The sequence below is a fragment of the Gorilla gorilla genome, chromosome 4 (genome assembly GCF_029281585.2).
Source record: "Gorilla gorilla gorilla isolate KB3781 chromosome 4, NHGRI_mGorGor1-v2.1_pri, whole genome shotgun sequence".
NCBI lineage: Eukaryota > Metazoa > Chordata > Mammalia > Primates > Hominidae > Gorilla > Gorilla gorilla.
In genome coordinates, this window is record NC_073228.2 from 155,029,678 (window position 1) to 155,057,428 (window position 27,751).

General features: G+C 44.0%; 1 protein-coding gene across 1 annotated transcript in view; it reads right to left on the reverse strand.

Moving 5' to 3' along the window:
- Positions 1-2,704: 2,704 nt before the first annotated feature.
- CCDC69 (coiled-coil domain containing 69) overlaps positions 2,705-27,751 on the reverse strand; it is a 42,942-nt gene continuing 17,895 nt past the window's right edge. Inside the window, exons 2-9 of the mRNA XM_055386245.2 lie at positions 26,920-26,995; positions 23,281-23,387; positions 20,697-20,784; positions 9,048-9,121; positions 7,676-7,777; positions 7,077-7,196; positions 5,996-6,093; positions 2,705-5,266 (exon numbers count right to left, since the gene is read on the reverse strand). Coding sequence (XP_055242220.2) covers positions 5,089-5,266; positions 5,996-6,093; positions 7,077-7,196; positions 7,676-7,777; positions 9,048-9,121; positions 20,697-20,784; positions 23,281-23,387; positions 26,920-26,995 — 843 coding nt within the window. The 3' untranslated portion in view covers positions 2,705-5,088. The remainder of the gene's footprint in view (positions 5,267-5,995; positions 6,094-7,076; positions 7,197-7,675; positions 7,778-9,047; positions 9,122-20,696; positions 20,785-23,280; positions 23,388-26,919; positions 26,996-27,751) is intronic.

A 27,751-nucleotide genomic window follows, 5' to 3' on the forward strand; every position in this document is an offset into this window, starting at 1 on the left:
AGGGCAGAAGGTAAGCAGCGGGTAATGGAGGCCGTGTGTATGTGTGTACATGGTGGTGGAGTGTTGGGGCAGGGAGGTGGGAGTGAAGGATTAGTTAGGACCAAGAGCAATCATGGTGGGATGGAGCTACTGCTTGACTGGGAATCTGATGAACCTGGATTCTGGTCCCAACTCTGATTCTGCTTCTCCGAGTTACCTAGGGCAAATCACTTCCCTTTTCTGGGCCCCAGTTTTCTCATCTTTCAAATAGTAACTTCTCAGATTACTGCGTAAGAATGCATAATTTGTTCCTTTCTTAATTTAACCAAAAATGAGCACTTGCCACATGCCAGACACTGGACTAGGTACTAAGGTTATGAGGATGAGTCTAAAAGAGATGGCTTCTGCTATCTGCAAGTTTATCATCTAAGCAGGGAGAAGTGAAATATGTACAAAAGTGACCATGCAGACAATGCCAAATGATACAATGAGCATAAAACAGGGCAATGCGATAGGGTCTACCTAAGATATAGTGGTTAGGGAGTCATCTCCAAGGTGACATTCAAGCTGAGACCAGACTGGCCTCAGCCACACAAAGATGGTGCTGGAGCAAATGCTCAGGCTCTGTGGCTGGGTGTGTATGTGTAACAGGAGATGAACGTTAGCAACTGTTTCCTTGGCATCTGCTGTGAGATCAGACCTTCCCAAGTGGTGTTGGAGAGGTAGTGTTTCTTTCTTCTCAAAGAACTTACTCCCATGAAATTCAAACATCTGGAGAACAGCTGTGCTAAAAGGTGTATTACCAACATGGAGGACCTGAGGCATTTGTAAGAGGACTTCCTGGAAGAGCTGGAATTTGATAGGAGCCTTGTGGGGAGGGAGGGGGAAGATCCAGACCTGTGGTACTAGGAGAAAGAATAAGGGCGAACATGTCACACCCACATGAGACCCAGAGACTCATCTGTCCCACCACTGCCACCTGTGGAGAATGCAGGGGAGCATGTGGGCCCAGGAACTCAAGCATCATTCTTGAGACTCCCAGGAGCCATCAATGACATCTGAGCAGTGAGCTGATCTTGTATGGGTCCCAGGGAAAGAGTGGCTCAGAAAGACCCATGAGGGGCTATCACCCAGCTGGAGGCCATTTAAGAACAGTATAGGACAGGGAAACAAGGTGCTCTACAAGCTGTGATTTGACAAGATCACCACTTTCAGTAGCCCTGAAAAGGAGGCCAGTGGCACCCAGTGAGGGTGCCCTGTGGAACCCAGTGAGGGTGCCCTGTTCCCCCCGAACTTAAAACACTCTGGCTCCACCTCGCTCCAGTCATTTGTGTAGCCTGAGCTGGCACACAGCGACTTCCCGAGTTCATCTCTCCATTCCCTGCAGTGGCTGCAAGGATGTGATAAAGGTGAACTCCACAGAGGCCTTAGGCATTGGAAAGGGTAAAGGATCATTCTCCCACTTGTCAGAAGAGGAAACTGAGACCCAAGAAGGGGAAAGGAGCATACAGATGGTCAGGAGACACTGGCTTGGCTTTACCAGCATTTCCCCAACATGTTCTTTAGAAGGGTGGAATACCAGAAAGTTCCCTCCCACCCTACCTCACTTCCTCTTATAACCATTACCTGTCTTGGAGATTCAAAATACACAGGTACATGTAACAGACTCAGTGGTCGGAGTCTACCCAATTTCACTTTGCTTTTCTTAATGTTTCCGAAACACTTTTGGTAGTAAAATTCTTCCCCTTCCTCTCCTTTGAGGAGGTAGCATCCCTACAGAAGCAGAGGGCCACAAAACCCACATTGGGAAGTACTTCCCTGGACTGAGTTACCTCTGGACACTCTTTGAGTAGAGGAGGGAAACCCAGCTTTTCTCTGCAGACTTGAGAAGCTTAACGTTTTTCACAAAGAACCTGGCCTTTAAGGTGCTCTGACACCAAGCTGAAGTGTGACCCTGGGCAAGTCACTTCTCCTTTCCCCAAAGAGATAAATGGTGCCTCTTACCTGACCCTGGTGTGTGAGTCAGAGATGCACCTGGGGCAGCTGATGGACAGTCGGTTTTTATCCCCTACCATTGGGCCAACCACTCTACATCAGTGAACGGGCCCATGTGGTACACGGGGAGAGCCAGGTACAGCAGGAGGCAGAGGGCACCCTGTATGTGGAGGAGACCTGGGCTAGGGATGCTGGTGTCTACACCTGCTGGGCCACCAACCTTCAGGGCACTGGTTTGGCCACCACCGATGTCCACGTGACTCGAGGTCCTCGTGTCTCCTCTACCCCTTCCTAGCTCCCTCCCTGGCCGCAGGCATCTGGATGTGGAGCAATAGGCAGAATCAGGGGTAGGTACCTGTGGGAACATCAGTGTTTCTGATGCCAAAGAGGGGTCCTGCAGTGCAGAAGGTGCCTTCTCATTCATTCCTCGCACTCTCTCCCACCCCATCCCTCTGTTTTCACCACTTACTTCAACCTCAGCCTCACTCCAAGCCTTGGTCTATTTTGAAGGCCATCCTTTAATCCAGGCTTCACCCTAGCCCCAGGCCCCACATCCACAATTAGGGCAAAGCAAGGGCCAGTGGGGCTTTAGTGCTTGAGGAGAGTGCCCAGAACCACGAGTGGGCTACCCAGGCCCCAGATTTATTCTTCAGAGATCCCCACCATTGGCAGAAGTCCTTGTGAAGGCCCACCTCCCCACCCTCCCAGAAAAACACAAAAGTCACATAAATAAGGTGCTGCATGTTCTTTTTAGTTTCCATACATCGTCTGTCCCAGAGTGAGGAGAAGTTGATCTCCTTCCCACATCCACCACAGGCTGCATGAGGGAAGCCTGGCTCCCCACAACTTGCTCCTTCTCCAGCCCTGCCCCTCTCAATTAAAACAATGCTTTCTTTTTTCTTTTCTTTTTTTGAGACGGAGTCTCGCTCTGTCACCCGGGCTGGAGTGCAGTGGCGCGATCTTGGCTCACTGCAAGCTCCGCCTCCTGGGTTCACACCATTCTCCAGCCTCAGCCTCCCAAGCTGCTGGGACTACAGGCACCCACCACCATGCCAAGCTAATTTTTTGTATTTTTTTAGTAGAGACAGGGTTTCACCGTGTTAGCCAGGATGGTCTCAATCTCCCAACCTTGTGATCCACCCACCTCGGCCTCCCAAAGTACTGGGATTACAGGCATGAGCCACCGCGCCTGGACTAAAACAATGCTTTCTAAAGCACATTCTGCAGCCTGATGTGCCTGTGAGGTGAGAGGTGTGGGAGGGACAGAAGCTTTGTTCAAAGAGGTTTGGGAGAGGCTGGATACTTAGCTCCCTTCTTGTAAGTTTGCCACACACATTGGCATATTAAAGGTTCTGAGAAGTCATTCAGGTCACTGATCTGTTTAGGTGTCCCCAAATAACTTGGCCACCAATCATGTCTACTCCTGGACATTAGTTCAATAAACTAGTGTATCGCAGATGTGCTTTGCAAAAAGCTTCATGAAAAAGTACACATGTGATTCCCTCCAGGGCTTTCCTCGAGGCTCCTGGGTGACCTGTCTGACCATGGCTGGAGAATCAGCACAGCACTCCCCTAGCCTCACCTCTTCCCCCATTTGGCTGTGGAAATGGAGAAACACAGTCACCTCTGAACTTCTAAACCTAGAAACAGAAGGAGACTGTACACAGGGGAATACAGAAGGCAATCTGGGATGATGTCACTATAGAATGACTGACGAAAAATGCAGATTGACTGTTCTGACGCTGGCTTAGGGCCTGGGGCTGAAGCTGGGGACCTTGAGCAAGGCCCTTTGACTCCTGTGATCTGTTTGCCGTGTTGCCAATGAGGAATAGGAACCTGCTTCAAGGATCTTATGAGGACCAGGGGAGGGAGGGGTATGGAAACCCTTTGATGCAAATGCTCTATGCAGAACAGGAGTTATAATTATAGTCTCCATTAGACATGAAGCTTCCTGAGAAGGATCCGAAATCCACAGACTATCAGGACTGGATGGCCTGCTGAGGTTAGTTACTCTAGCCACCCCTTTTCACTTATGGGGAAGCTGAGCACCAGGTTGTAAAAGCCTGGGCCTGGGATCAGGGGCAGTGGGAGGAGGAGTTAAGGCAGGGAGCAGGAGTGAAAAAGAAACTAAGTGGGTGAGGGTCAGGGAGAGGAAGATTAAGTCACAGATCTGATTTTCCAGAGCCTGAAGAGAAAAACAGAGCAAAGGATAAGACCCGGATGACAGATGAGATCTAGATCTGACTCTGGGAACTGCTCCATGCCTTGGTTTCCTCATCTGTGCAGGGATGAGGTTCCAGCTCTGATAGATGAATGGACTCACAACCACCAAGCTTGCCCCTGTGCCCAGGTGGCACCAAGACTGAAGGGCCAGGAGGGCTGAGGGGATGCGCCTTGCCTGGTAAAGGAAGAGGAGCTCTGGCTACTGTCCCTTGGTGGACACGACTCTGGCCCAGGAATGATGCCTCAGCTGGGGAGGCTGCCTGGCCCTGTCAGCCCCAAGGGCCTTCAGAGACCCCCTCTCCACCACTCACCTTCCCCACTCTGATTTGCAGGGTTTGTCCACACTCCCCCCAACCCCTACTCTGGCCTTCAGACAATCCTAGAATGGGACACTGCAGTGACATAAGAGTCCTTTGACCAGTCCCCCCACCATTTTAATGCAGGGGTAAACTGAGGCTCTGAGTAGGCCAGGGTGGAGTGGAAACACCTAGAGGAAGTTGACAAGTCAGCAAGTTGGCAGCAGAGCTGACAAGCTGGGACCAGGGGCTGTCTCCTTTATGTCAAATGGCCAGCGTGACACAGACTGCCCCTGGGAAAGCCTCGGAACTTCTCGGATTGGGACAGAGTGCCAGGGGAGGGAGGACATGTCTCCTCTTGCTTATTCCCTTGGCCAACTCAAGGGAAGACGCTTCTCGGGGCCTCCAAAACCCTGTGGGTGATTCCATGTAACTCAAGGCCCCAGGGCTCACTGGGCACACACCCAGGATCCCCATCTCGCTCCCACCCTCGTTCCTTCCTGGAAAAGAACTGAGAGGCTCCTGCTGTCTTCTCCAGAAAAACCTTGGAAGGAGCTGTGACTTCAGGCGTCGTGGTGGGCCCAGGCCCTGCACCCTATGTGGCGAGGAAGGAGACCTCAGTGGGAGTGACAGGGGCCAGAGGGAAGGCAGGCGAGGCATTGGCCCCAAGGACCCGGTACAACAGCTCCTCCTTCTCCTGCTGGAGCTGTCGCCGCAGCTGCACCTCCTTCTCCAGGGCCTCACGCGTGAGAAGCAGGTCTTCTGAGAGCTGCCTGTGGATGCACACAGAGCCCAGGGTTGCCTACTGGGAGCAGCTGCCACAGAGACCAACCCATTCCCCCAGGAAGCCTTCGTTAGATGGACCAGCAGCCTGCTGCAGGGTCCTCACTGCCCTCCTTGTTGGCCTGTATACAAGAGGCAATTCAATCTGTTGACCAAGGAGCGGGGGCCTCACAGACAGGCAGGCAGTTCTGAGCTGCTCCAAATCTCTGCTCTACCACTTAGCTATATAATCTTGAATAAGTTATTCATTCTTCTTAAATTTCAGTCTTCTCATTTGTAAAATGGGAAGAAGAAGAATAGGACCCAGCTCTTAGAGTAATTATGAGGATTAGATGAGAAAATATGTACAGTATTCAATAAATTATGTCTGACACATGATACTAGCTCTTATTTACTAAGCCCTAAGAACTGATTCATTCCACTTAGGCCTGGTGCACTATAAATTTCCTGTTTCCTCCTCCCTATATTGGGCTTTCCCACAGAGTACACTCAGCCAGGACAGAGACAAACAGATACTAATCAAGGCATTGGGACTTTGGTTTCTGAGCAGAGCTGCCCCCTTGGGTTTCTTGACTCCCAGGGAAAGAGGAGCCACATTTCCTAAATAGGCCCTGGGCCCACCTGTCAGTCCATTCCTCAGGCCCCTCTAAGACTCTCCCAGCTGGGAATTTTGGCAAAAAGGGTGGGGATGGGAGTAAAGGAGGCAGGAAGACAGCTACCTTGACAGGACCACCTGGTTGCGGCTTCGGACATGGAGGTCCTCATTTTCCTGTTGCAGGGTTGTAATTTTTTCCTCCAATATCAGATTTTTCTCTTTCTATAACAATGAGAATGAGCTCAGAAAGCTGCCAAACTCACGGTGCACGATGTGTGCTGTCACCTCCCTCTTATCTGTGGTCACTGAAAGCACTGATTCATTCTAGACTAGATGTTACATTTCATGGAGCAATAAGGTAACTTAGAAAAAAATAAAACTAAAAAGTTAACAAAGGGCTGCTGGCTTTTTGCCACAGGAGAATGGTAAAAAAAATTACAGGCCCTACCATCTCATTTCATCATGAGTTCATGGAAGGAAGAATATGTTTTGTTCTCCAAAAGTCAGAAGGATATGATCTATATAAATAAAATTAAGTTTGTCTGTTATGTGTTTCCACAAAAATGCGCGAACAAAATCTATACAGAATGTTTGAAATGATCTGATTAAAATAAAGCCCTGTGGGTGATTCCATGTCATGTGACTCAAGCCCCCAGGGCTCCCTGGGCACACACCCTGGCTCCCCATCTCCCTCCCACCCTCTTTCCTTCCTGAGAAAAGAACAGATGGTGATATGAGATGGTAGTGCCTGTAAGACTTTTTTTTAAGACATTCTCTTGTGGCAAAATTAAAAGTCAGCAGCTTTTTGTTAACTCCTTAGTTTTATTTTTTTAATTATAAGTTGTATGGCACACAGGAGGCCAGGGAGACTTCTTCTACAGCAACATAATCTCTGCTTAGATTCAACCCTAGGGTTTCTGAGGCTTCTGTCCTCCCGTGTTCTCAATGCTACCTGCCCTAGTGTCACCCAAGCTACAGCAACATCAGTAGCCTCAAAAGGCACAGGACTCAGATGATAAGGAGCCACTGCTTGACCCAGCCTGGCCACAGACCATGCTCAGTGGTCAGCACAGGTGGCAGGTCAAAGCTGGAGTGAACTAGGCTGGGACCTCCTCAAACCACCTCCCCTCTGCATGCTTTACAAAGGAAACACCCAGAAAGTGGGAGCCTGAGGCTGCATCCCCCAGCCACTCCCAGCCACAGACCACTGTTTCCATGAGGATCAGCCGCTTGTCCAGCTCATGAATACGCTCATTCTTCATCTCGATGACAAAGTGTAAGCTCTCCAGCTCCTGCTCCCAGAACTGGCTGGGGCTCCCATAATCCTAGACAGGGACAGAGTGACCTCATTAGGCCAGTAGGCTACCTCCCTCCTTCCCATTCTGCCAGCAACTCATTGTTGGACTTTCACAAGTCACCCACCTTCCTCTCTCAGCCCATGTTAAGTGTTTAATATGCTTTATCTCCCTGTATCCGAATGTCACCTTTTGAGACATGTACTAGCACTACAGATGAGGAGACTGGTTCGGACAGGTTGAGTCACGTGTGCTAAGTGGCAGGTTTGCTATGTACACCTAGTTCTCTCTGAATCCAGAACGTGAGCACTTTACTATTCCAGATGCTGCTCTCTGGGCCTTAATTTTCCCATCGGTGAAATGGGAACTCTTTTATTTCCAGGCCCTTGTGTAGGTAAGAGTGCCAGGTCTGAGTCTTGTCCTTGAAGAGGGGTTGGTCTTTCCTGTTGCCCGGCCCTGACCTCCCTGGAGATTCAAGGAGGAAAAGCGCCCAGGGTGCTGCCACCTACCTGGATATGTTTCTTATAGTTTCGGCTTAGAATGGACTCCTCCACCCTCTTCATTTTGGCCTGGAAAGCCTCCAGCTGTGAGGTCAGTCTGTCTATGGTCTCCTGGAGCAGGGAGTGGGATGGCGACAATCAAAGCCTGCCTCATAAATGCTGTAGGTGAACTTCGCCACATCCCAGAGGGAGAACAGTTTTAGGTTCTTCAATGTGTCTTTGGGCTACCCTACATGACAATGCAAGATCAACATACTTCGACCACTGCTTGAGATCTACCAGCCCTTACAGTGCAGAATTGCATGCTGGGAAGAGAAAGAAAGAAGAGAAAAGAAAAGAGGAAAGAAAAGAAGACGGGAGGGGAGGGGAGGGGGACGGGAGGGGGAGGGAGATAGGGAGGGGGAGGGAGGGGGACAGAGAGGGAGAAGGAGAGGGAGGGAGAAGGAGAAGGAGAGGGAGAAGGAGAGGAGATGAAAGGAACATACCAACCCCACCTCTTGCTTTAACGCCTTTAACGGCTCCCCGGCTCCCCGTACTGCAGGGAACAATGTCCTGCTATAAAAGATGATTGTTAGCCTGGCATTCAAAACCCATCCAAACCAGGCTCAATGAATTTTTCCAAGCGCGCCTCTCACTGCTCCTTCTATACATCCTCTCCTGCAGCCAAACATCACAATACTCCCCCAGCTGCAGGGTACATTCTTTCCTCCAAACTGTTTCACTGCCAAGAACTTTCTCTACTTGAACCGTGACCACTACCGTTAGGCTAGAGCACAACCCCTTAAGGTGGCTCACTGGCTCCCACTCTGGCCCTGGCTCACGTTCTCAGCCTTAGTCCCCTCTCCCACTGAAACTCATACCCCAGGCATCCTGGACATCTTTCGGTTCCTCAGGTATTCCATATTTTTCCTTTTTCCTCCATGTCTTTGAACACATTGCTTTTTTTCTGCCTGAGGCACCCTTCCTACCCTTCTTTACCAAAGAATTCCAACCCATCCTTCAGACTCCAGCTTAGATCTCACTCCCTCTAGGAAATCTTTCCTGCACAGCCACATTGAGTCAGATGCTTCCCTGCATCCTTCCACAGGTCCCTGTGCATCCACCCATGAATCCAATCACACTGTGGCACTTGGCCCATGCCTCTCCAAGATCTCCCCAGCAGTCCCTGGAAGAATAGGCCCAACTCAATTTCACACTCAGTCCTCTTGAGGTAATAGCCTGGTTACCACATCAAGGGGCCTGGATACACAGAAGGCAATCACCTCAGCCCCTCACTCCTAGGCACACGTAATCAGTTTTGGCTGCCTTGGGGCTCCAGGCTGCTTTCCCATTGGTCCTCGCTTACCCTCATCCAAGACTGACACGACCCAGCCCCTCTCACCTGCTGGGTAGAACTGGCCTTGCGGAAAGAGTGGGTAAGCGCTTCTTTCTCCTGTTCATATGAGGCCCGGAGGACTGTAGGGAAAGGAGAACTCCATAAGCTCAGACACTTCTCCCCAAAGCCTTCTGGCAGGCCCCTTGGTGGCCAGGAAGGTCCAGATATTTAACTGGGGCCCATAGAGGCCAGGAGTCTAGGAACGGTCTTATTCATCCTTCTGTCTCCTAGGCTTGCTTGGGGGCTGTGCCAGAAATGTACTAGGTATTTAATAAAACCTCAAGGAAATTGAAATAAACTATAGCCTGGGAGGAACGCTACCAGATTGTGGGTGCCATCCACACCTCACTAAGGCTAAGATCCAAAGATCTTGCAGGAAGCACGTTCACCTAAGACCACCTCGGGCCACGGAAAATGCATAGGACAATGCTTTGTAAACTGGATTAGCCAAATCACAAAATCATTAAATCCTTAGTTGTCAAACTAAAGCACAAAACTGCAGTAAGTACATTGGATTTGTGGCTAGGAAATCCACCTGGTCCTGGCTCTGCCTTTCCGAAACTGAGAGACCTTGAGAAGATCATATCAGACATCTAAAAGTCCAGTTACCTCAACTGTGAAATGGGATCAATAAACTGGATCTGATTGTCTCAAAGGGGTCATTTGAGGATCACATGAGAAGGACGTGCAAGGGCTTTACAGACAGGGCGGTGCTGTACACAGCTGAAATTATCGTCATTCCCCAAATCAATACAGTTGTATGTATCATCCCATCTCCTTCATAAAGTTCCTTTTGGAAAATTCCAACCTTGTCTCAGCTGAAAAAAGACAATGGGCAACTGACAATCAACGGGCAGAATGGGAAATAGAACAGAGGAGACAGGAAAGTTTAATACAGCCAAAGAGCCAGGTATCTGGCAGTGATGAAAAAAATAAAGTTCAAGGCCGGGTGCGGTGGCTCATGCCTATTATCCCAGCACTTTGGGAGGCTGAGGTGGAAGGATCACTTGAGGCCAGGAGTTTGAGACCAGCCTGGCCGACATGGCAAAACTCTGTCTCTACTAAAAATACAAAAATTAGCTTGGCATGGTGGCGCAAGCCTGTAGTCCCAGCTACTCAGGATGCTGAGGCAGGAGAATGGCTTCAACCCGGGAGGCAGAAGTTGCAGTGAGCTGAGATCACGCCACTGCACTCCAGCCTGGGCAACAGAGACTCTGTCTCCAAAAAAAAAAGAAGAAAAAAATAATGTTCAGTAATATAACTGTGGTAGAGTAGTAAAAAATTTATAAGAATTTATCAATATATAATATTTATCAATATATAATATCAATTTATCACATAAAAATTACAGCCTTAACTTTTTAAAATTATTGGCCTAATTTGTTAATTTGCCTATCAAGACAGGTTCTGGTTTCAGGTAAGATGAAGGAAGCACACTCCATCCAGTTTTTCCTACTGAATGTAGCTATAAAACCTGGACAGAATGAATTCTGCAGTTATTTGCAGACTGAAAAGTAAATGGTAGCAGCAGACTGAGCAAGAAGACCAGAATTTGAAGTACCACTGACCCAACAGATTTAGACAAACCCAGAATCTCACGTATTTAGATATTTTAAATGTCCAGGATACAACCCCAAATTTCTCAGCATACAATACAAAATTACTCAACCTAAAAAGAAGCAGAAGAAAAACTCCCTTGAGGAAAGATATTCAACAGATGCCTAAACTGAGATCCTATAGATGTAGGAATTATCAACAGAGTTTTTACGGTAGTCAGTGTAAAAAGACTCCAAGAAGTATGGGTGTTCTGCCACTGACGGCAAGAAGGAAAAAGAGAAAAGGAAAGTAAGAGTGAATATACTTTTAGGAATAATAGAAAAACAGAAAGTCTTAGCAAATAAATGAGTTATTAAGAAGAACCAAAAGGAAATTTTTAGAACTAAAAAGTATAATAAGTGAAATAAAAACTCACTAGGTGAAATCAATAGCAGAATGGAGATGAGATGATAAGAAAGAGCCAGTGAACTTCAAGATAGATCAATAGAAATTATCTGATCTGGACAATAGAGGAGAAAAAAAGATTAGAAAAAAAAATGAACAGAGCTTCAGAGACCTGTAAGATAATGCCCAAATAGCTAACATTTCTATCATCACAGCCAAAGAATTAGAGGAAAAAGGGCGCAGTGCAAAAAAAAATAATAATAATAATTGAAGAAAGAATGATTGAATATTCCACAAACTTGCCAAAACATAAACCTACAGATTAAAGAAGATCACTGAACTCCAAAGTAAGCCCAAAGAAATCCACACCCAGACAACATCATTTCCAAAAGCTAATGACACAGAAAAGGTGTAGAATGGAACCAGATAAAAATGGTACACTACGTATAGGGAACAACAGCTTGAATAACTGTGTGTTTCTCATTAGAAACCTTAGAGACCAGAAGAAAAAAATTTAAAAACTGCTGGAAAATGTTGATGTTCATAATGTTGGGTTGAGGTCTACCATTTTAGGATGTGTTTTCTGTTTGTTCTCGCTGATCTTTATCCTCTGTTTTCTCTTTCCTGCTTTCTTTTGGAGTACAAAACCATAACAAAAAGCTCAGAATCCCATATGCAGTGAAAATATCCTTCAGGAAAGAAGATTAAATCGAGACATTCTCAGATGAAGGACACTTAGAATTCATTACCAGCAAACCTGCTCTAAAAGAATTGCTAAAGGAAATTCTTCAAATGAAACCAGAGGGAAACTTGAAACTTGAAACTTCAAGAATGTAGGAAGAGTAACAGAACTGGTAAAGACCTAAGTAAATACAATAGACTGTTCTTCCCTTGAGCTCTTTAAAATATGATTGATGATTAAATGCAAAAATTATAACCTTGTCTGATGGGGCATTAGATATATGTAGATGTAATACATGAGATAAATGTAACAAAAATGGGAGAGTGGAGGAACCTACATGATGGTAAGCTTTCTACATTCCATTAGATGTGGTAAAATAGCAATTCCAGGCCGGGCGTGGTGGCTCACACTTGTAATCCCTGCACTTTGGGAGGCCAAGGTGGGTGGATCATCTGAGGTCAGGAGTTCCAGACCAGACTGGCCAACATGGTGAAACCCGGTCTCTACCAAAAATACAAAAATTAGCTGGGCCTGGTGGTGGGTGCCTGTAATTTCAACTACTTGGGAGGCTGAGGTAGGAGAATCGCTTGAACCCAGGAGGCAGAGTTTGCAATGAGCCCAGCTCATGCCATTGCACTCCAGCCTGGGTGACAGAGCAAGACTCTGTCTCAAAAAAAAAAAAAGGAATTCTAAGTAGATTGTTAAGTATATTGTAATTCTTAGAGTAACCATTAAAAAAAATACAGAGATACAGTAAGAAAGACAATAAATAAGTTAAAATGGAATACTAAAAAATGTTCAAATACTCAAAAAAAAAAGCAGGAAAGGGAAAACAGAGGATAAAGATCAGTGAGAACAAACAGAAAACACATCCTAAAATGGTAGACCTCAACCCAACATTATGAACATCAACATTATCAATAACAACAGTAAATTAAATGGCTTAAACATACCAAATAAAACACAGAGTATGTCAGAATGGGTTTTTAAAAACCCACCTGATGGGATCATTCATACCCCAAACCTCAGCATCATGTACTATACCCGTGTAACAAACCTGCATGTGTGTCCTGAATCTAAAATTAAAGTTGAAATTAAAAAAAAAACACCCTCCAACTAACTACGTGCTATTTACAAGAAACCCACTTTAAATAGATGTTATAGGTAGGTAATAAGTAAAAGGGTGGAAAAAGAAACACTAATCAAAACAAAGTCATAGTAGCTATATGATTTGCAGATAAAGAACTGAAAGGAGACATAGACAAATATGCATTATAATTGGAGACTTCAACACTCCTCAGCATTCCACATAAAACAGCCTGAAAATCAGCAAGAATATAGAACTGAATACTACCATTAACCAAACTTTATCTAATTGATTTATTTCTAAAATACTCAACCCAACAATAGCAGAATACACATTCCTTTCAAGTATACATGAAACAAGATCGACCATACCCTGAGTCATAAAACAAACCTTAACAAACTATAAAAGCAGCAAAATACAAACTATGTTCTCTGACTGTAATGCAATCAAACTGGGAATCAAATAACAGAAAGAGAACCAGAAAATCTCCCAACACTTGGAAATACATTTCCACATATTCAATGCCAGAGAGGAAGTCTCAAGGAAAATAAGACTGAAAATATTTTGAACTCAACAAAATGAAAATAAAACCATCAATATGCAGGATGCAGGTAAAGCAGAGTTTAGGAGAAAATTTATAGCTTAAATGTTTATATTAGAAAAGGAGAAAGGTCTCAAATCAATAGTCTAAGCTGAAGAAATCAGGAAAAGGTAACAGGCCCAGTGACTCACACCTGTAATCCCAGCACTTTGAGAGACTGAGTCAGGAGGACTGCTGAGACCAGCCTGGGTAACATAGAGAGACCTGCCTCTATTAAAAATTTAGAAATTAGCTGGCTAGGTGTGGTGGGGTACCTATAGTCTCAACTACTCAGGAGGCTGAGGTGGGAAGATTGCTTGAGTCCAGGAGTTTGAGGCTGCCCTGAGCTATGATCATGACACTTTACTCCAGCCTGGGAGACAGAGCAAAACCCTGTCTCAGGGAAAAAAAAAAAAAAAAAAAGAAGAAGAATGAAAAGAAATAAAAAAAAAAAAAAAGAAAAGCTAACCAAATATAAAGCAAGCACACAGAAGGAAGGAAATAAAAATAACAGAAACCAGTGAGATGGAAAATGGTAAAATAAGGGGGGTGGGGTGGGGAAATCAATGAAACCAAAAGCTGGTTCTTTGAAATAATTAATAAAATTGATAATCTCAAGCAAGACTGACAAAGAAAAAAGAGAACACACACATGACCAATATCAGGAATGAAATATCACTACAGACACAGCAGATATATGAAATGATATTAAGGAAATATGCTGAACAATCCTATGCACCTAGATTCAACAACTTAGATGAATGTAACAATTCTTCAAAAAAAAAAAATGACCAAAACTCACCCAAGGTGAAGTACATAACCTGAAATTCCTTTAAATATTAAAAAGAAATTGAATTTGTTGTTAAACACTTTGAAAGACATGCCCAAGCACAGATTATTTCATTGAAAAATTCTATTAAACATTTAAAAACGATATAACACCAATTCTATATAATCTCTCCCAGAAAGAGAAGATGAGGGGACATTACTACATGGGGCAAGCTTTATCCTGATACTAAAACCAGATAGTGTAAGAAAACTACAGGCCAATATTCCTCATGAACATAGACACAAACATTCTCAGTAAAACATTAGAGGATCAAATTCAGCAATACATAAAAAGAGTAATATAACACAACCAAGTGGAGCTTATGCCAGGAATGCAAGGCTAGTTCAATGCAGTCAGCCTTCTCTATTTGCAGGTTTCTCATCCTCAGATTCAACCAAGTGTGGATAAAAAAATATTTGAAAAAATAAAAATAAAAAATACCAAACAACAATAAAAGATAATACAAATAAAAATACAGTCTAACAACTATTCACCTTACTTTTATATTGTATTAGGTATTATAAGGAATCTAGAGATGATTTAAAACATATGGAAGGATGTACATAGGTTATATGCAAATAATACACCATTTTATATAAGTGACTGGAGAATTTGCAGATTTTGGTATCCAAAGTGGGTCCCAGAATCAATTCCCCATGGATACCTAGGGATAACTATATTTGAAAACTCAAACAAATGTAATCCACTATATTAACCATCTAAAGAAAAACCAGGCCAGATGCGGTGGCTCACGCCTGCAATCCCAGCACTTTGGGAGGGAAAGGCCAGTGGTTCATTTGAGTTTGAGACCAGGCTGGGCAACATGGCAAAAACTCATTTCTACAAAAAAAAAAAAAAAAAAAAAAAAAAAAAAAAAATTAGCTAGGCATGGTGATGTGCACTATAGTCCCAACTACTTGGGAGGCTGTAGTGGGAGGATCACCTGAGCCCCAGAGGTGGAGGCTGCAGTGAACCAAGATAGCACCACTGCACTCCAGCCTGGGCATCAGAGTGACATCCTGTTGGAAAGAAAAGAAAAGAAAAAAGAAGACAGGAGAAGAGAGGAGAGGGAAAAAAGAGGAAGAAAGAGAGAGAGAAAGACCACATGATTATATGGATCTTAGATCTAAATATAAAACCATAAGGCTTTGGAAGAAAACATTGAAGAAAATCTTTGTTACCTGGGATTTAGCAAAGAGTTCACAGACATGACATAAGAAGTATAATCAAAGAAAAAAATAAATTGGACTTTATCAAAATTAAAAGCTTGGCTTTGTGAAAGACATTATTAAGAGAATGAAAAAAATCACCCCACTGGCTAGGAGAAAATATGTGCAAATACAAAGAACTCTTGTCCAAAATATGTAAAGATATCTCAAAACTCCACAGTAAGGACAAGCAAGTTAATTTAAATGGGAAAAAGACCTGAACACACATTTGACCAAAGAGGATATGTAGACAGCAAATAAGCACATGAGTTGTTACTGAAATGTAAATTAAACCTATGGTGAAGATTACTGCACACCTATTAGAACAGCTAAAATAAAAAACCAGCAACAACAAGTATTGGCATGAAGTAGCAACGGTATAACTCATACATCACAGATGGTGATATAAAATAGTGGTCACTCTGGAAGACAGTTTAGCTGTTTCTCATAAAGCTAAACATACATTTATCATATGACCTATCCCACTCCTGTGTATTCGCCCAAGATAAATGAAAACCTATGTCCACACAAAGCCTGCACATGAATGTTAGAACAACTCTATTCATAATTGCCTCAAATGTCCTGCAACAGTGAATGAGTAAACAATGGAATATAACTCCACAATGAAAATGTATGAATTACTGAGATATGCAACAATTGGAATGAATGTCAAAGGCATCGTGATGCGTGAAGGAAGCCAATATAAAAAAATCATATTTTATTATTTCATTTAATAGCCTAGAAAAGACAAAGCTACAGAGATGGAGAACAGATCAGTAATTGCCAGGGGTTAGGGTGGGAGAAGGATGTGAACACAAGGGCAGTTTGAGACAGCTTTTTGGGGGTGATAAAACTGTTGCCCAGCCTGGTTTCAGGGGTTGAAAAATCCTGATTGTGGCGATGGTTACAAGAATCTATACATGCGGCAGGGCGCGGTGGCTTACGCCTGTAATCCCAGTACTTTGGGAGGCCAAGGCGGGTGGATCACGAGGTCAGGAGTTGAAGACCAGCCTGACCAAGATGGCGAAACACTGTCTCTACTAAAAATACAAAAATTAGCTGGGCATAGTGGCACGTGCCTGTAATCCCAGCTACTCGGGAGGCTCAGGCAAAGAATTGCTTGAACCCAGGAGGCGGAGGTTGCAGTGAGCCGAGATCGCGCCACTGCACTCCAGCCTGGGTGACAGAGCGAGCCTCCATCTCAAAAAAAAAAAAAAAAAAAAAAAGAATCTATACATGCATTAGAATTTATGAAAATGCACATCCCCTCAAAAAGAGTCAATTTTACTATATGATAATTTAAAAAATAAAAAAAAGACAACAAAGGGTCATCGAATGTGGAAAATCACCACTAGTCTCTCCTGGTTATCTGTGTACCTCTCCCCATACATATAAAATCTCATATATTTCCACCATCCTGTGCTTTCATTCATTCATTATAGACTTATGTAGCACTTAGTATGTGCCAAGCAATTTAAAAATAACTAGAGAAGAATTCTGACTGATGGGAAGAACTCAAGACAGGCAATCTCTTCTCCCCTGGGTTTTACAGTAGGAAATTCTTCTTATTAATATATTTGTAACACTAAAAATAATATCAAAGCAATGCTTGGAGAATAAAGTTGTTTTCCCATAAAGTCTTGTGAGGTACAGAAGGTAGATTTTAGAGATAGAGAAACTGAACCAAGATTCAAGGAGGTTGAGTGATAGCCCCAGTTCAACAGGGTATGGTATTATTAAAACACAATTCTTCGGCTGGGCGAGGTGGCTCATGCCTGTAATCTCAGCACTTTAGGAGGCCGAGGCAGGCGGATTATGAGGTCAGGAATTCGGGACCAGCCTGGCCAACATGGTGAAACCCTGTTGTACTAAAAATACAAAAATTAGCCAGGCGTGGTTGCAGGTGCCTGTAATCCCAGCTACTCAGGAGGCTGAGGTAGAAGAATCACTTGAACCCGGGAGGCAGAGGTTACAATGAACCAAGATAATGCCACTGCACTCCAGCCTGGGGGACAGAGTGAGACTCCGTCTCAAAAAAAAAAAACAAAAAAAAAACACGCACACTCACACCCACACACACACCCACACACACCCACACCCACAAAACCACAATTCTTCAATTTCCAGGCAAGGACTTTAATTCCATTTCACAATGTTTGCAATAATGTGTGCTAATGTTGCAATATGTTTCAAGATTCTTAAAATCATTCAGACCTCTGTTCTAGTTATTCCATCTGGGTAAATCTAAGGACATAATGTGAAATACGGGCAACATTATGCAAAAGCTGTTTTGAGATCTAGAGGTCTAGACTCACAAGAGATAAGGAAAGCCATGTACTTTATGGTCTTGCCTTTATAAACATTTTAGTAGCAGCATAATTACTTGGAAACATATTTGATACAATGTTAAATGAAAAGAACAGGATATACACTTTTACATACAAAATAATCACAACCATGTGTTTTGTTGTTTTGTTTTGTTTTTTAGATGGAGTCTTGCTCTGTCACCCAGGCTGGAGTACAATGGTGAGATCTTGGCTCACTGCAACCTCTGCCTCCCGGGTTCAAGCAATTCTCCTGCCTCAGCTTCCTCAGTATCCCGAGTAGCTGGGATTACAGGTGCACACCACCACACCAGACTAATTTTTTTTTTATTTTTAATAGAGACGGGGTTTCATCATGTTCGCCAGGCTGGTCTCGAACTCCTGACCTTGTGATCCACCTGCCTCGGCCTCCCAAAGTGCTGGGATTACAGGCGTGAGCCACTGCACCCAGCCACGGCCATGTTTTAAGAAGATAAATAATTCTGGGGAAAGGCCATGCGAATACTGATGATGAAAGGAAAAATCAGTAAAGCATTTTCAAGGTCAATTTCAGTAACATCAGTAACATACATAACCTTCTCCAAAGAAGATACACAAGTCACCAAGAAGCACATGAAAAGATGCTCAACAGAATTAGGCATTAGGGAAATGCAAATCACAACCACAATGCGAAACCACTTTATGTGCACTAGGATAGCAACAGGTGTTGCAGAAAATAACAAGTGTTGAAAAGGATGTGCCACCATTGGAACTCTTGTGGGTTGCTGATGGGAACATAAAGTGGTACAGCCCCTGTGGAAAACAGTTTGGCAGTTGTTCAAAAAGTTAAGCACAGAATGATCGTATGACCCAGCAATTCTCCTGGGTGTACACCCAGGGGGAACTGAAAACAGCTGTTCAAGTAGGTGCTTGTACTAGTGGCACTATTTACAGTGGCTAAATGGTGGAGGCAGCCTAGGTGTCCATCAACTGATGATGAATGGGTAGAGTGTGGTGTGTCTGTGCAATGGCAAATTACCCAGCCGTAAAAAGAAACAAAGTGTAGATGCATGCTGCAACACAGATGAGCCCTGGAAACATTTCAAGGTGAAAACATTCCAAGGTGAAAGAAGTCAGATGTGGGTGATCATGTGGGTTATACAATCCCGTTTATATGCGTGTCCAGAATGGACAAGGCCATAGAGACAGACAGTGGATTGGTGGTTGCCAGGGGCTAGTGGTAAGATAAGAAGTGACTGCTTAGGCTGGGCACAGTGGCTCATGCCTGTAATCCCAGCACTTTGGGAGGCCGAGGTGGGCGGATCACTTGAGCCCAGGAGTTTGAGATCTGCCTGGGAAACATGGCAAAACCCCATCCCTACAAAAAAATATAAAAATTAGCTGGGCATGGTGGCATGCACCTGTAGCTACTCAGAAGGCTGAGGGACAAGGACTGCTTGAGCCCAAGAGGCGGAGGTTGAAGTGAGCCGAGATCGTGCCACTGTACTCCAGCCTGGGCAACAGAGCGAGACCCTGTCTCAAACAAACAAACAAACAAACAAAACAAAAAAACAAAAACAAAACAAACAAAAAAAGTGCCTGCTCGGTGGGTGGGAGTTTCCTTTTGGAGTGATGGCACTGTGGATGTACTAAATGTCACTAATGGTAAATCTTATGTCTATTTTACCAAAATAAAAAATATGTATACATAAACTTTACCACACCAATTCTATTAGGATGTTATTCTAACGCTGAAATCATGAATGTGACAAAGATTTTATAAAACCGGGGTTGATTATGTAAGTATCATTGCTGTTATAGACAATGAGAAAAATCTTGAAATTACCTAAATGCCTAACAAAGGGACTCAGTTAAATGAACAAGGGTGCATATTGGAATGCTATGTAGTTACTAAAACTCTTGGTATAGAAGAGTTTAATGACAGGATGCTAATGCAACACAAAGTGGAAAAAATAATTCACTTCCTCTCCCCAAAGTGTGTGTGTATAGATGTATATTCTATGTATATATACAGAAAAAGAAATGGAAGGAATCTATTTCAAAGGGGTAACAGTGGCTAACTCTGGGTGGAATTATGATTTAAATTTTCTCAATACTAAAATCAGTGCTATGAATTATTGCTAAGTATCTTGCACTGTTCTAAATTCTATCTCTGTCTATCTATCATTAAATTGTTTAATTCTTACAAACAACCTATTAGGGAGGTAAAGTAACTTCTCCAAGGTTACAGAGCTGGTAAACAGTGGAGCTGAAGTTTAGACCCAGGGACTGGAGCTCTAGAGAATGAGATTGATCTATCTATCTATCTATCTATCTATCTATCTATCTATCTATCTATCTATCTATCTATCTATCTTACCAAACTGGAAAGTTTGATATCTATCTATCTGTCTATTTATTTTTAATAGTGACAGCATCTTGCTATGTTGCCCAGGTTGGTCTTGAACTCCTGGGCTCAAGCAATCTATCCACCCTGGACTCTCAAAGTGCTAGGAATACAGGCGTGAGCCACAATGCCCAGCCAAGAATGAGACGTTAACCACTGTGCTGTAAGATCTTTTTGTCTAATCTACAGTTTCCAAATTTTCTATGATGATCACCTTTGGTGATATAAGAGGAAAGAAAGTCATTTTTCAAAATAATCTATCTAACAATAAATAAGAGCTACCATCATCGTGGGGATGGAATATGTGTATTTAAAAATTCTTCTATTTGTCTGGGTTTTCCAAATTTCCCTTAATAAATATGGATTGCTTTTTAAATGGAAAGAAAAAAATACCTCTCAAATAAGGAAAAAGAAAGGTTGATGCCAGCCTCTTAAATCCATGCCCCAAAGGAAAAGTCCATCACCCCTCTAGGGCCAAGGATCCTGTAGATTTGAGTCAATTGCTTGTGGATCAGACAGACAGGGAGGGAACAGTGGGAGTGCCCAGGTGAACTGGGCAGGTGGGGCCAGAAGGAAGCACCCCCCACACCTTGGCCAGTGGAACATCTCTACCCTTACCTTGCAGGGCCTCTTCATTCTTTCCTTCCAGGACCCTTTGCTGCTCATTCAGTCTGTCTCGAAGCTCTAGCTCCCTTTCCTTCTCCACCTGGGGGCAGAGAGTCCCGGGCAGGACTGAGGTTGAGCAGGATCAGCACAGCATCTCTTATCCCCTCACCTGGGCCTGCGTGGAACTTGGTGACCAGAGTCCTAACCCTTCCTCTGAGGGATGGGAATGCCACACCCAGAAAGGACACAAGACTTCCAAGACATAGCAAGCGTGGCAGAATTTGCCTTCTTTAGGGTTTAGCAGGGGGTTCCCATGTAATTATCCACATGGAAAAGGATTTAGGAGTATTCTAATCCTGATGCTTACTCAAGGCAGGAAGCCTCCCATGGTGTTTCTCTGCTTGCGTAAGGCTTACTGTTGCAAGTGACCTCCAACTTCTACCATCAGGTCCCAGAGCTGCCCTCTGGGGTCACACAGAGCCAGACTGTTCCCTCAACCCAGGCAGCCCCTCAGAGATCTGAGCATAGTGGCCCGTATTCCCAACATTTCTCTTCCCCAGGCTGAACCCTCCCAGCCATTCTCATTGTCCTGCACTTGAGATGTTTTCCAGTCCCTTTGCCACCTGTAAGGTACAGCTGATGGGGCATATCCAGAGGCAAGGCATGACTTAAAGGCGTTCTAGCCCCAGCATACCACTGAGTTCCTGGGTAATGAGCTCCCTCCACTGTATAATGAAGGGACTCAACTTGACAATACCTGGGGCCCTTACAAGTCTCAAGGTTAAGGATTCCACAGGTAATGGTCAGGGCCAAATGACATTACCATGGTAACTCTACCAAAACAAACTAAAGACTGGCAGCTGCATACAGTTAACTTACCTTTCATAAAAGTTGTGTTTCTGAAAAATGCGTCTAAGCTAAAACCATTTTAATGTGTGTGGGGGCACTCACCGCAGCCTTCCACCCAGCGAACACCTGAGGGCAGGGTCTGGACCCGATTTCTCCCTGTACCCCTGGCAGTGCCGAGGCCGCACCCTCCCCGCACATAGTAATCTCCCCCAGCAAGTCGACTGGGTGAATAAAATCTAGCAGAAAATCTTTCAGTAAAAAATAACCATGCGATTTAATAGAGTGATTAGTTTATAACTACGGAGGCTTTTTTTTTTTTTTGAGATGGATTCTTTCTCTGCCACCCGGGCAAGAGTGCAGTGGTGTGATCTCAGCTCACTGCAACCTCTGCCTCCCAGGTTCAAGCGATTCTCCTGCCTCAGCTTCCCAAGTAGCTGGGATTACAGGCATGTGCCACCAGGCTGGGCTAATTTTTGTATTTTTGTAGAGACGGTGGTCTCGCCATGTTGCCCAGGCTGTTCTCGAACTCCTGACGTCAGGTGATCTGCCTGCCTCGGCCTCCCAAAGTGCTAGGATTACAGGCATGCCTGGCCCAGATCCATCTTAAAGGAGTGACTTTAAATTTCAGAATTTTGAATATTTACCCTGAACATATTTCATATTTATAATTTAAACTAAAGAAAATTTAGAGAAAACTTGTGTACACCACCAAATCTTTCCTGCTGCTCTACCCATTCCCTCTGGTAAAGGAAGAAATGGAGGCAAAGAGAGGCGAAGGGTGAGTGACCAAGTTAGAATGAGGAAAAGGAAATCCTGGGCTGCAGGTTACATTCAGTCATCCCATCACTTTAGTGTCCTTCAATCTAGAATTGTTCCCCAGTCTTTCTTCATGTTTCATGGCCTTGACATTTAACTAATATAGGCTGGAAATTCTGTAGAATGTCCCTCAATTTTCATTTCTGGGTAATTTTAAAGCCTCAGTGTCATCCCTTTAGAGAAGCCTTCTCTGATCCCACAGTCTTGGTTAAGGGTTCTATTACGTCCTTTCACGGCACTGTAAACTTTTCATAGCACTTATATTTGCAGTAAGTATTTCTGTGTAATTGCGTTTAGCATCTGATGTCCCATCTCAGTCAGGATAAGCTAAATTATGCTGCCATAACAAACAATGGCGAAGTCTCAGTGGCTTAAGACAAAATGTTTACTTTGCCCTCACTACCTACCCATTTTGTGTGGCAGGGAGCTCTGCTGCCAGGGATTATCCAGGATTATCCAGGGATAATCATCCAGAGATCAGGCTGATAGAGTGGCCATTACAGCAGTCCCGTCACTTAGCTAGACAGAAAGACCTTGGGGGTCTTGAACTGGCAACTAAATGCTTGCCCTAGAAGTGACACTGGTTCTTCTTCCTATAACGCATCAGCCAGAACGAGTTCCGTGGTCCCACCCAACCATGAGGTGGGCCCAGAAAGGCAATTAATCTAGCGGCATCAACAGCTTTTACTCTTCCCAAATAGACTCTCAGCTTCGTGAAAGCAGCTGCCAGCTCTGCTTGTTTTAACCAATGTGCCCAGCACACAGTGCCCTGATAAAAATATGTGTTTAACAGATAAAGGACTCCCTTCCTGGTAAAATGAGTAAGGGACTCTTACAACAGCAACAAAAACCTAAGGTGGGCACTCACTCTGGGATTCACCAAAGTTAGCTGAGCATGAGAAAGACAGGGGGTGGGGGCACCTGGACTTACCTGTTGTGCCCATTTCTTCTTTTCCTCCTCATGTTGCTGGAGAATTCTGGTTATATCCTTCTGGTGCCGCTCAGCCTCCTCTGATGCACAGAGCTGGACAGTTATAGCTAGAGATGAAAAAGCAAAAAAAAAAAAAAAAAAAAAAACTCACAGAGTGGAAGTATAGTCAGAGCTGGCAGAGAGAGTGTGGGAAATGGGGCTAAGGGATGAGCTGGTCTCTGCCTCAAGAATGATTTCGGGTGGGACCAGTCTCCAGAGACAGCCCCTCGAGTCTCTTTGGACTTGGAGATCCTCTTTCAAGGAATAAGCCAATGGTCTCATTTTGTCCTCTGGTCTCCCTGTTCTACCCCATTTTTTAAAAAATTAGTTGCTGGCCAGACATGGTGGCGTACACCCGTACTCCCAGCACTTTGGGAGGCTGAGGTGGGAGGAGCACTTGAGACCAGAAGTTGGAGACCAGACTAGGAAACATAGTGAGACCCTATCTCTAAAAAAAAAAGCTGGGCATGATGGCATGCACCTGCAGTCCCAGCTACTAGGGAGACCAAAGCAGGAGGATGGTTTGAGCACAGGAGTTCAAGGCTGCAGTAAGCTATGACTGCATCACTGCACTCCAGTCTGCGCAACAGAGCGAGACCCTGTCTCTAAAATAATAATAATAATTTAAAAATTAGTTGTTGATACTTAATAACTGGGAAGCTTTTACTTAATAATTCTGATTTCCAATTTTTCTTGAAGAATCCAAAGAAGAACTGGCAATGTATGCCTTCATGTCAACCAGGGGCTGGAGCCAGAAGCAGCTGCCTCCTCTTTGGCCGGCCAGGATAGGGTTCTGCAGTTGGCTACAGTCTTCACCTCCTGCTGTTATTAAAAATGTATACAAAGGGCCACATGTCATTTGCTTTACCTGCTGGGGCCCATGAGCATCTGAGTTTGTGGCCCCTCACGTTTAGCGTCTCCTCAGCTGGTAGTAGAGGGTGCTACTTGAGAGCAGGAAGGAAACACAAACAGGAAGTCTAGCCCCTGCTTCGGGAAACTCCAAAACAGGCCCTGCCAATGCCACACTGAGTCTATCAGATACTAGGTATGACCTAAGGCAGTGGCCATCCTCTCTGTGCCTCAGTTACCTAATACATGGGATCAGGATAATTATGGCACCTACCACATGAGTGAGGCTGAGATGATTAAATCAGGAAACAATGGCAATAAAAATAATAAAAGCACGATAGGAGGACTGAGAGCTTACCATGCCTGCAACATGTCCAGCACTGTTCAAGTGCCTCAGAGGGATGACTCACCTGCTCCTCACAGCTACCCTATAGTCGTGAGTAATATTATTACCCTCATCCTACAGACGAGGAAGCTGAGGCTCAGATGAGTCATGCAACTTGTTCAAGGTCACCCAGTTCAAAATTAAGGGAGCAGGGATATGAACCTACACAATCTGTTTCCACAGCAAATACTCCTAACTACCACCTTATCCTGCTTGCTTGTGCACAAAAGGAAATATAGGCCAGGCGCAATGGCTCACACCTGTAATCCCAGCACTTTGGGAGGCCGAGGTGAGCGGATCACTTAAGGTCAGGAGTTCGAGACCAGCCTGGCCATGGTGAAGCCCCGTCTCTACCAAAAATACAAAAAAATTTAGGTGGGCATGGTGGCAGGCGCCTGTAATCCCAGCTACTCGGGAGGCTGAAGCAGGAGAATTGCTTGAACCTGGGAGGCAGAGGTTGCAGTGAGTCAAGATCCTGCCACTGCACTCCAGCCTGGCAACAAGAGTGAAACTCCTTCTCAAAAAAATAAAAATAAAAAAAATATATATATATATTTAGTAAATATATATATTTACTATATAGTAAATATATATATTTAGTAATATATATATTTACTATATATAAAATATATATATTTACTAAATATATATATTTACTATATAGTAAATATATATATTTACTATATATAAAATATATATATTTACTAAATATATATATATTTATATATAGTAAATATATATATTTAGTTATATATATGTACTAAATATGCAGCTTCTGCATATTTAGTATATATAAAAAATAGTATATATAATAAAATATATATAGTATATATATTATATATACTAATAAAATATATAGTATATATATAAAATATATATAGTATATATACTAATAAATAAAATATATATACTATATATATATAATAAAAATCTGAGATTTTTATTTAGTTGGTCTGTGGTAGGTCCCTAGAATCTTCATCTTTGAAGTTCTTCAGGTAATTTTTCTTTTTCTGAGACAGGGTCTTGCTCTGTTGCCCAGGTTGGAGTGCAGTGGTACGATCACAGCTCACCACAGCCTCAACCTCCTTGGCTCAGGTGATCCTCCCTCTTCAGCTTCCCAAGTAGCTGGGACTACAGGCACACCGCCACTCCCGGCTAATTTTTTGTGTGTGTATTTTTGGTAGAGATGGGGTTTCACCATATTGCCCAGTCTGATCTTGAACTCTTGGGCTCAAGCATTCCATCCACCTTGGCCTCCCAAAGTGCTGGGATTATAGGCAAGAGCCACCGCACCTGGCCTGGATAATTCTTATATATAATCAGATTGGATTTTGTGGTCCAATTACTTATGCGGTACTTGAACTTCACCTACAATATTCCCAACAGCCTCTAGGCTGTAACTAAACACCTTCAGAGATAGGGAGCTCCTCCTATTACCAGGTAGCTCTGATGATTTTAAATCAACAACCACACAAAAAATTCTTTGAGATTGTGCTGAATTCTGCCTGCATGTTGCTGCTACCCTGAGGCCTTAATACTGACCTCTGTATCACACTAAACAAGGCTCATCTTTCTTCTCCATTAGGACACTTCAGACATGTGGAGAAAACTGTTGTTTTATGGCAACATATATTTTTTTTCTGGATGTAGTGATTTTTATTTTCGTACCATGGACATTTCAAAGAAAAGAAAACAAAATAAATATTATTTCATTGTATTTAGCTCTACTCATTTGAAAAAGAAAATTAGATATTCAAGTTAGAAGGTTCCCACATGATCCATTACAAATTAAAATTGATTTTAACTTATTTTATATATATATATTTTCTTTTCTTTTTCAACTTTTGTTTAGATTTAGGGGTACGCATGCAGATTCGTTACCTGGGTATATTGGGTGATGCTGAGTTTTGGGATACAAATGATCCTGTCACCCAGGTACTAAGCATAGCACCCAACAGTTTTGCAACCCTTGCTCCCATCCCTCCCTCCCTCCCTCCCTATAGTGACATCTTCTTTCCAGATGAACATTCTCTGTTTCTTTAACTGTTCCTTATAGGACATGTTTTCCATATTCTTCACCAGTCTGATCTTGTTCCATTGTACTCCCTCCAATTTTTTTCTGGATCCCTCTAAAAATGTATTTTCCAGAAACATATATAGCACTCTAGGTGTGGTATCAACAGCCTAGAATAGGGAAGCACAGGTCAGGACTATTAATTACCTCCCTGATTTTAGACACGATACTCCTATTAAGGTAACCTATCTGAGATCTCATGAGATATTTCAGCAGCTATATCATCTGTGTTGATTATAAGGTAGGAACCTCATAGATGGCAGTTGGGGCCTTTGTGGGGCTGGCTACTCACCTGTGTCCCCATTGAGGGGACCTAATTCATGGGGCTCTGGTCTGGGTGGCTGTTCTGGTTCTGGTTCTTGGCGCTTCTGGAAGAAATGAGACAACAGCGAGGCGTGGGTAGAGGGTGGGAGGTCAATGCGAGGACAGGCTGCTACAGTGGGACTCTTCCAAAGGCAAGGCAGGACCTTCAGTTACACCAGACCCTGCCCCACGCCTGCGCATTAGGCTGCCTCGCAGCCCCAGGCAGCAGACCCTGTACCGGGGGAGGGGCCCCAGAACAGGACTTCTCATCCCTGTCAGGGAAACCCTCAGGGGAGTTTGACACTGCTTGACCTGTCCCTAGATCCTTGCAGTCTGGCTCCTGCTGCCACCCCTGGGGGCCTCTCAGGCCACCTCTTTCTTCTCCCGGGATCTGGCCGGACCTGCTATTACCCTCACTCCAGCTATGCACTTGAGGTGCCCTAAAAACCTCCCAACCCCCAATTCAGAGATGATTTTTGTTTGGAGAAAACTCAAACCATTTTTTCTCTGCTCTCACACCACAATAATCATCCACACAGAAGAAGACTTCCGTGTGTGTGGGAGGGGCTCTCCCCATCAGCGCTGCAGCAGACATCAGCTGGGTGTCCTCTAATTCAATTCTGACACTATCTACCTGGAGATAGTGTCACAAGTCTGGGCCTCCAGAACTTTTGACAGATGGGCTTCAAGTTGAGGTTTCCTTGACCTCCTCTTTGGGTTTGATTAATTTGCTGGAGTGGCTCACAGAACTTGGGAAAACACTTACTTATAATGACTGGTTTATTATAAAGGATAGTACAAAGGATGCAGATGATGAGCTG